Source organism: Saccostrea echinata, unplaced genomic scaffold (genome assembly GCF_033153115.1).
Source record: "Saccostrea echinata isolate AGI-Se365-2 ecotype Australia unplaced genomic scaffold, CSIRO_AGI_Sech_v1 ptg000046l, whole genome shotgun sequence".
NCBI lineage: Eukaryota > Metazoa > Mollusca > Bivalvia > Ostreida > Ostreidae > Saccostrea > Saccostrea echinata.
The window spans coordinates 6,059,355-6,070,107 of NW_026889795.1; the positions used below are offsets into that span (position 1 = coordinate 6,059,355).

The window sequence follows — 10,753 nt, forward strand, 5'->3', positions numbered from 1 at the left end:
TCAAATGTTGCGAGGGGATAATAATGTTGTCTATTACTAAAATTTTTGCTTTATACATATTTTTTCAAAGTGCGTTAAGTGAGTACATGGTTAAAAATTATGATGAACACTCTTAATGCACTTTGAAAAAAAATTTCAAAGTGCGTTGATTTTGTCTTTTGATTATATAGTGAAAATGCATAATTTCTTTCAAAATATTTGTTTCTACTGCTGGTTATAAAGCAAAGAAACAAGTGTATAGTTATGATGAGCAAGGGTACTTCTTCCAGAATTGTGAGTTTCATGGCCCCTGAGTCAGATGTTCTAGTGTAAGGGTGGGGCTTTATTAATAATATAGTGGAAATGCATTAATTCTTTGAATATCTTCTTCTCTGCTCCTGGGTTTTGAGCAGATAAACAAAGTGCATAGTTATGATGAACAAAGCTGCTTCTTAAATTTTTTTTAAAACTTATGGTCCCAAGGGTACTGGTGTTTCTCGTGGGAAAGGGGGGGGGGGGGGGCTCTATTGATAATATAGTGAAAATGTGTGAATTCTTTGAAAATTTCAACTAATTGCATATTTATGATGATGATGAGGGTACCTCTTCCAAATCTGTAAATTTCATGACCAGGTGTTTGGGTAGGGCTGTATTAAATCTGTAGTGAAAATGCATTATTTCTTTGAAAATCTTCTCTGCTCCAGGGCAAATCAGAGGCAAACAGAGTAAAAGTTTCAATAAGCAAGGGTATCTTTTTACCCGAAATTGAACATCTGGACCATTTGATCAATTGTTCTGATCCTGCCCAGGCTCTATTAATTTGTATTCTACTGAGCGAAGTTATTCCCAATCACCTTTGATAATTAATCACTGTAAATAATGTATTTGAAAGGTTAATAGAATAAGAGAATTATTGTATAATACAAAAAGTACTCTCATTGTTTTAATGATCAGGTAGACTTGGAAAAAATAGGTGAATAAAAATGAGAGAAAAATAACTTATCTTTTTAAATGTTCTTCAAAGGCCAAGAGAAGCCAATGTCTTAGGTAATAATATGGGTTTAAAATAGATATTTTGTTACTAGTCTGCATGGTAATAGTGATAAATGGGGGACAGATATTTAAGCAAAGTAGTGAAGACACACTAAAATCCATGGTTATATAGTGTGAAGAAATGATAACTTTTTTTAATTCTTTGGTGTATTTCATGGTATTTCACTGAGGAATTAAAATATACATTAAGGTTAACTGAAAAAAAATCAAATAAAATGTTTTAATTCAGACTTAATTTTTCACTTTCTTATTTCCGGAACCATAAACACTTTCTTTGGCTTGTTCGCCCATCTTCTTGAGAGCAGCGTGTACATCTAAGTCTCGGAGTATTTGTTTGGGCATGTATTGCTTCAGCTGTAGTCTCAGAATACTTAATATTGAAAAAGTTATCTTTTACATGTATTTTTTTTATTTGTAGATGGAGATGCAGTTTTGATGTGCCTTCTTCTCTGCCCTTCATACAAAATAAATCTGGAAGAAGAACACTGGATAAAGAAGTATAATGCTGTTGCTGAAGTTTTCAAATTCAACAAGATTAAGAAGCCGTCCAATCTTAGCAACTTAAAGTACAAACCAATACTCAGAGACGATGGTTCTGTACTCACATTTTCTTGTGAATTTTTCAAAAACTCCAGTTTTCTTAGATTTGCTAAAAATCCAGATTTTGTGGATATTTTTCTGACTTTGGCACAAAAAGACAACATCGCTGAGTACTGCAGGTCATGGGTTTATCCAAAGAAAGAGGAGGAAGTCTTTTGCTGGTTATCACCACAACAAACAAATCAATTGATTGAAAAACTTGGAGAGGATATTTTCAAACACCCAACATGGCAGGACACATCAATACATGAAGAAGTATTTAATAACCGTATGTCTTTCTTTTATTACCTTACCCTAAACAAAGATTGAGTAGATGATGTAAATGTATGTAAATTAGCACACTCAAAATTTAGCAAATAATTCTCATCAAATGAAAGGTGTAATCATAAATTGGCATATTTTGATCCAAACTTCTATTCAAGGATTTTTTTTGGTTTGATGTTAGTTTTTCGTGTGCAAATCACATAGACTTGCCACGTAGGCATATTTCATGAAGCACGCTAGCAAATAAATAGTGTCAATTATACCAGGATATAGCTATTCGATCATGTTCATTAGTTTATTTCTATATACATTCTATCTTGGTAAATAAATTCCACCCAGACACATAAATGATTTCTATACATGTTTCAATTCATTATATCACAGTAGGAAAAAAAATAGTTGAATGATTGAATATCAAAAATTCTAAAAACTCATCAAACACATTGCTAGTCTCTGTTTCATTTTTTTTTCAATTAAGAAAAATAATTTAAAAAAAAATATTACAAGTGTGCAGATGCACATGTTTGCCTTTGAAATTTAAAGTTCAAACTAATAGAGCAAAAATCTTGTGAGAGATTATTATGTTATTTTAGTTGGTGTACCAATGCAGATTTTAATGAGAGGGGAGGAGTCAGCCAAGAATTTCATTGAAAATCTTAAAAAAGGGGAGACGACTATGTACCATGCCTCTGGGATGATTATTGGGTGTGCGGGTAGTGGGAAGTCAACCCTGCTAGAAAGACTGAAAGGCACCAACCTGGAAGATATATTGAGAAATTTAACATCGACCAGAGGCATTGACGTGCAGTCTGACATTTTCGATGTAACAGAAAATACAATCAGAGGTACGTTGTGTTTTTGATTTTTACTGCACTTGATCTTATAACTGAGCTGGTATAGTTCACCAGATTTGTTGAAAAAGAATTACCGATGACGGTAGCCTAGTTGTATGGTTTTTGCTTCGTGATCGAGAGGTACCGGATTTCAATTTTCGGTCCGGGCTCGACATCGAACATAAGACATTAACAAAGGGATATAATGTTCCTTCGCCAAGCACCTGGCACAAGAAGCTAAAGTCTAATGTTTTTTGGCCAAAAACTCAAAAACCGAGGACCCATGTCACTGTAGGTGTTGGCACACTAAAGAACCCTCGCTGCTGAATAGCCCCAAGTGCCAAGAATAGGTCTAAATGTGTTGCTGTTCACCAGTATATGGTGAGGTCTCATATGAGTGAGAAATTCTTGCAAGAAACGGAAAGCAACAAATAGTCAATCAATCATTCAAAGAGTATTCTTAAAGTCCACATTTTTTGGGGGTCACATATTGTGTTGCCAGGCACACGGGGATCCTAGAAGTTTTGTCATAGAGATTCACCCCACTCAAAAAAAAAATCCAACCTAGAAATATACTGACAAGCGAAAAAAAGGAAAGTCCTCTGCCAAATTTGAAAAACACATTTGGGTGGTGTGTGTGTGTGTGTGTGCGGGGGAGGGGATGATCTGATGTTTTCACTTCTTAAACTTCATAAGTATGCATGTATGGGTCTGCATTTTCTAAGAGGTCCAAGGTTTATTTTTTTGTTACTTAAGTATGTAAATTTAATAACTCTGAAAATTCCTGGAGGGTTTCCATACCCCCCCCCCCCCCCCCCCCCCCCCCCCCCGCACACACACACACTTACACACCTCCCCCACCCCTTCTCTAGATTTGGGTGGGGAGAATTGAGCAATGCACAGTAGATTTAGGTATTTAAAAATCATACCCTCTTTCCATGTTTGAAACAAAGATTACAAAGTTCTTATACAGGTAACTCTTGATGGCTCGAACTTCGATCTCTCGAAGTTCTTGATCGCTCGAAGTGAGTCTCCGGTCCCGAATTTTTCCCCTATATAACTAAGCAAATTTACTCTTGATTTCTCGAACTCTTGATCTCTCGAAACCCTTGATCCCTCGAAGTCAAAATGCAGTCCCGCTATGCATATTCTATTAGAATTTACCCTCGATACCTCGAAGTGGCTATGTCTATACAAGGTTACATAATTAGGACCTTTACCTGGACATTTAAATGGCCCAAGGCAGAAGAAGCGGGTCCCGAGGAACGGGATATTTATTCAGGTGACACTTATGCTGCAAGGTGATAATTGACTTATAATTAATCCTATTTTGCCTATATGTTATTAAAACAATTATCATCGACTGTCTTACGATAATTTAGAGACGCAGTGTCAGTGAAAAGTAGTAATTGATTAAAAGACGAAACACTAATTTAATTTTTATTTCGAGTCAGTGTCAAAGGTAAAAGAAATATGAAAAAGCAGAAACAGCCTCAATGTCAATATGACGACTATTATTGGACAAATACTTACAGAACTGCATTCAATGATTATGTTTGGAATAGTCAATGCTATGTACGACGCTGTAAAATGTCGTTTTCATGTAACGAATGCGTAGTATGATGTCCGTATTACAAAGAATAAATATATATACATGAAATGACGATACACATTTTTTGCTTTACTCAGTTTAATGAAATATTCATCTAAATTACGAAAAAATATCGTTGTTTTATAAAAACCACGTGTAAAAGGTTAGCACTGCATGAAAATCATTACATCCGGTAAGACTAATTTTAAAGCCTGTCAACAAACCCGGAAAATTCCGGACTCTTGAAAACTCGAACTCTTGATCTCTCGAAGTTTTTCCTCAGTCCCGCGGACTTCGAGGTATCGAGAGTTACCTGTACTAATAGATACACCAGCTAAAGCTGAGGAATTGAAACAGCATGTTTCAACCCCCCCTCCCCCCCCCCCCCCCAAAAAAATAAATTTCATGATTTTATTCGTAAAAATTATATTTATTGTTATGCTTTTGTTTCTCTTGCAGTAAACTCATCCAACCAAAAACAACACTTTAAGGTTAAAATTGATGATACAAGTCTACATGTTAAGAACATTCCAGAAAATCCTATCTTATCTGGTGACCTGGAAAAACTGTCTAATAAACAGCCACTAGGGGATCAGAGAGATACTACCAGTAAAGTCGTTGATAAAGAATCGGTTAGTGATGGGGCAGTGTCACACGAGAACTTGAATATAGAAACTGACTCACTTAAAGGAAATGAAGCTGCTACGTTTGTAGAAAAAGAAGAGGATATGGTTGAAGAAAGTCAAAATGTTTTGAAGAACTCAGACGTTTTTGGATTTTTACGATTTTCCAAAGATGTTTCAGATGAGCCAGAAAAAAGAATCACCATGGTCGACTTTGCAGGGCAGTGTGCATATTATGCCTCACATCAGATTTTTCTGAGTCCAAGGGCATTCTATATTCTTGTTCTCAATATGGAGAAAGAGTTTGATGATCAGGTCGGAGAAGAAGTATGTTGCCAAAAAGGCTCTATTTATGAACGATGGTCACACAGAGGTTTGTTACTCTTACATGATATGGGTTTGATTGCCTAGTATCGAAAGCTTATTCAATGCAATATGTGATTTAGAAATCTACTTAATTCAAATACGCATTTAAAAAAAGGATTAAAGGACTCTTATATATATATATATATATATATATATATATATATATATATATATATATATATATATATATATTTTTAAAACTGTTGTTTAAAATATAGTTGCCTTTTTATTTAGTGAATTAATATTTAATGGTTAAAAGATTACTAGATGGGCTTATGTGATGGAAAAGTATCTCCATGTTTGTTTGTCCATATGTCTGGAAACATTTCTTTCGAAATGCTACTATTTTGAAAATTTTAATTTGAATAATACTTAGAATACAATTCAACTAAATTCAAAGACAATAATTTTGTGTATGTGATTTTTTAGCTCACCTCGACAAAGTCGAGATGAGCTTACAGTGGCTGCAATGTTATTGTTGAAAAAACCAATCGTGTAGAATCGTTCGTGTAACGTGCGTGATCGTTCGTGTAACGTGCGAGATCGTGCGTGTATCAGACTCAATCGTTTGCGGTTTTAATCGTGCGTGATCGTGCGTTAAGAAACATGTAAATTTCGTTTTGTAAGTTTTTATCGGAATGTTATTTGTTATACAAGCATTTCGCTTGTCTGATTTTTTTCAATTCAAATAAATGAATGAAACACGATTTACACAATTGAAAGCAGAACGAACTAATTATGGCTTGGAGATAAGCAATATAGTAAGTCGTACAATATTGTGTTCTCGTCAAATCCCGTGATTTTTTTGTGATAAACCGTACTGAGATGTTCAAAGATTTTTTATCTGATGATAATTACATGTATGTTTACTGCTAATTATGGTCAAGATATTTTTTAAAATTAATAGATCAAAAATAGATATTTTTATAAATAAATAAATACACAATTCTCAATGTTTACATAAATATTTAGTCGGCGAATGTATTGTACATGTACAAGAGATGAATGCAGGGGTTTCGTTCTCTGGAGCTTATTTTGAACTATTTTTATAATTTCTGCAAATAATGATTTGTAAATTAATTGCTGATTTTAGAGATTGACAAATGGAAACATGGATATAATTTGTAATTTAATTCATTTCATGCCATGTTTTTCAAACTTATCGCTTTCTGCATATTATGAAATCCAATTCAATCAAAACTCACGGTCCACCTACATGTACATTTTCTGACAGAACGAAAAAAATATCAGTTTTCTTAAGTCGGTGAATTACTTAAATAATTATTTGTTATCTAAAATGATTAATAAAGTCTTGCATGTATTTAGTTCCAGAAATATCCATTTCTATTTTTTTTTCATTTTTCAAAGTCGATGAAATAATATCAATAATTAATTGAAATCTATAATCAGTATTAAGCCTTATTTCATTTTGAAATATCTATTCCTAAAGAATTTGAACCATTTTGCCTGAAGAATCGTGCGTTTGCATTAGCAATCGTGTAAGATCGTGTAAGGTGTAGAATCGTGTGCGTGAGAATCGTTCCTGTAACAGGTTTTATCGTGCGTTAATCGTGCGGAATCGTTCGTGTAACGTGATCGTTCGTGTAAGTTGTCAACAATAACGTTGCAGCCACTGCTATACCCCCGGCGTCGGCGTTAGCGTCGGCGTCCTGGTTAATGGTTTAGGAGCAAGTCCATTCCCAAGTAACTATAAGCCCTACCTGGACCAAACTTGCATGGATGATGCATCTAGGAATGACACTACCATACTTGCTTCGGATGCTGGATCTGACCTAGATTTTCCAGATGAGTGACAAGGTTAAAATTTTAGGAGCTGGTCCATTCCCAAGTTACAATAAGCTCTACCTTGACCAAACTTGCATGGGTGATGCTTCTAGCGATGGACAATACCGTACTTGCTTCGGATGCTCGATCTGACCTAGATTTTCCAGATGAGTGACCAGGTTAAAGTTTTAGGAGCAGGTCCATACCCAAGTAACTATTAGCCCTACCTGGATCAAACTTGCATGGATGATGCATCTAGGGATGGACATTATCACACTTGCTTCGGATGCTGGATCTGACCTAGATTTTCCAGATGAGTGACCAGGTCAAAGTTTTTGGAGCAGGTCCATTCCCACGTAACTATAAGCCTTACCTTGACCAAACTTGCATGGATGATGCATTTAGGGATGTACGCTAACCAACCTGCTTCGGATGCTGGATTTGACCTAGATTTTCTACATGAGTGAATTTTAGCCATATTTTGACCAAATTACCATGGATGATGTAGCTAGGGATGGTCACTTCGAGACTTGCTTTGGATTCTGAATCTGACCTACATTTTCCAGATGAGTGACCAGGATAATCTTTTTGGAGTAGCTGTATAACATTATGGCCTGTTATGATTAAACTTGCATAAATAGTGCATCTAAGAATGAAAACTTCCAGACTTACTTTGGATGTTGCAACTGACCAAAATTTTCTTGATAAGTAAACAGGATAAACGTTATTTGAACAGGTATATTTCCAAGTAACTATAAATCGTACTTAAACCAAAATTGCATGGATATTTATCTTGGGATGTACACTAACTAAAAAAAATATATGATGTGAAATTTGCCTTACTTTAAGATAACATTGGTCGAGGTGAGCTTTGTAATCTTTGATTACCTATGTTTTTTGTTTAGACACTTTGTCCTACATGATTATAATAAAGTAAAGGATATATTACATATATCCAAGATCTGGAGCAAGATGGTTTTTTATCGTAGCTTTTTGTACATTTCATTATTTATAGATTAGAGTAGTTTGTCGCATGGTTTAATTTTAGTACATTTATATTGTGGGGGGGGGGGGGATCATTTTATCATAACCATCAGGCTCGATGAAGAATCCTCACTGCTAAATGGCCCATTTCCTAGTATATGTCTTAATTTGAAGCCCTTCACTAGTATATCGTTACGTCTCCATATGATTGAAAAATTCTCAAATGGAACGTAAAACAACATAAAATCAATCAATCAATACAACCTTACAGAAGTAAATAAGACATACACAAAGTAATAAGCAAATTACTCAGTTTTGTCTTTATTTTATTCAGATTATCTTGAATTCTGGATGAAATCCATTCACCAGTACAGCACCGATAAGGCCCCAGTCCTCCTCATTGGTACACATAGTGAGGGAAAAACAGAAGAGGTATTTTTTCTTCATTTCTAAAAAAAATTAACTCTATTGGTCAGATACCAGATGATCTGATGTGATAGGAAGATGTCCGTCGTCTGTCTGTAAACAATTTTTCACAATGCTAGTCCTCCTACAGTTTTGGTGTGATTTCAATATAACTTGGCACACAATTAGACTACACTAAGATACATATTTCTGTTTATCAGTTGCTGATTTCGATGAACAGTGTTGCCATGGTTACTAAAAATAGAAATTTTTGTGAAATACCTAAAACACTCCTCCTCCTCCTACAGGTTTGATCTGAGTTTAATATTACTTGGCACACAAGTGGAGTGCACTAAGATGCATAATTCTCTTTATCCTTTTTGAGTGGGCTCGCAGAGCGACTCATTGGTATCACAGCTGTAAGTGTAAAAATTATCATCCATTCATCTAGGTGAATCATACACCAAATAAGATAGTTCTAGCAAAAAAAAACTTTTGTTTGAGTGATTGCTTAAACTTAAGAGGTATAAACAGTATAAAATTTCATATTGGAACATTATTTATGTATGTCTTCAGTTTTTTTTACAGAAAAAATCGATTAAATATCTGTACAATGCAAGTACAAATACTGCGTATGAATATACTAGTATGTGCAAGCATGGTAGGCGGATCTAATCTTCCCATCTGAAGTTTATTTATCATTGACCTAGAATACTTCCTAACACACACACCTGCTGTTCTCATTCACTGCAGCTAGTGTGCCTGAAAAATCTATTTTTAGAATCCAGGTTTGTAGTGTGAATCATTGACCTAATTACTTTATAACACAGACCACTGCAGCTAGTGTGCTTAATTTATTTTTAGAATCCAGGTTTGCAGTGCTGCTTTCCACAATGGTATATTAAATTATTATATGTTACTTAACATAAACATAATCATGCTTAATTAAAGTAAAATTGTGTGAATGCTTTATAGTTAGGCGGATCTTGAAAAAATTTTCCCATAGATATCTAATGTTTGTTTTCCATTACTGGAGGTTGTTTTTTAAGTGATTTATCTTACGTTTAAATGTTAATTTTTTTACATGATACTTTTTCTCCCTTTTTAACATGATTTTCCCTTTTCCCTTGTTTTTATTTCACTTTCACTTTATTGTATTTTTTTTCTTAATAGAACACTGATCTAGTAAGAATTTATGATAATTATAATTAAAAAATACTTAAGAGAAGTTTTTAAAGAACTCATTTGACTTAAAAAGGTGGGAGATATTAAAACCCTTAACCTTTATTTACTTTGGGGGAGGGGGGGGGGTAAATTGAGACCCGTTCAAATTTAAACAGTTGTATTTGGATTCCTATTCAAAAAGTTGTTATTTTTGTCACATTATGTAATCTTATTTGTGTATTTACAAACCCAAACTTTAAATAAATTTAAAAAATCTCATGTGAGATGGGATTGAAGCCCTCAATTTTTTAACCAATCATGGAGACCTGACATTCAATTTCTTAAGATGCAATAAAAACTGAATATAAGGCATGGTGACATTTTGTATGAAAAAGCTCAATAAACTCAAGCGAGTCGACTCTCAGGCCCTTCAGGCCTTTGATTTTATTTCGATAAGTGAAAATGCCATGGTTACTAAAAATAGAGATTTCTGTAAAATTTATTAGAAAAGCTTTTCCTACAGTTTTAGTCTGATCATGCTGATTGCAATAAATCTTGCCACAAAAAGAGACTAAACCAAGAATCATTATTCCATTTATTGCTGTTCAAAGTTTCAAGTCTAAGTGCTGCTTTTCTCTTCCTTTGTGAAAACTGCAAACCAGTAGAGCTACAGTCCCGTCAAAGACTATTGGTTTTATACTAAGTGTATTGTTGGGATAAAACCTCACAGGTGACATATAAAGTTAAGATACAAGAATTCTGTGAGCTAATGCTCACTAGTAATACTCCCGCTCTGATGTGAATGTACTCTCCTATGAATCCCACCATATGGCATGCCTAAACAAAGAGTGTGCTAAAATTTCAAGCATCTGCCTTGAATGGTTGCTTCCTGTTTATCTATTCGTCTGTCCATACAAAATTTCCGTACTCACAGTTTTCTCAGCATCTGCCTTGAATAGTTGCTGAGAAAACTCATACTGTGACGGTAATTTTGTACGAACAAATGAATGGATAAACAGGAAGTTGACATCGGATTCATAAAAATGAATTCCACCATATGACATGCCTAAACAAAGGGTGTGCTAAAATTTTAAGCACCTGCAATG

At 34.5% G+C, this 10,753-nt stretch overlaps 1 protein-coding gene across 1 annotated transcript in view; it reads left to right on the forward strand.

The window, feature by feature from the left end:
* LOC133201976 (uncharacterized) overlaps nt 1-10,753 on the forward strand; it is a 126,319-nt gene that overhangs the window by 11,510 nt on the left and 104,056 nt on the right. The window contains exons 3-5 of the mRNA XM_061337762.1: nt 1,451-1,900; nt 2,490-2,741; nt 4,780-5,061. Coding sequence (XP_061193746.1) covers nt 1,451-1,900; nt 2,490-2,741; nt 4,780-5,061 — 984 coding nt within the window. The remainder of the gene's footprint in view (nt 1-1,450; nt 1,901-2,489; nt 2,742-4,779; nt 5,062-10,753) is intronic.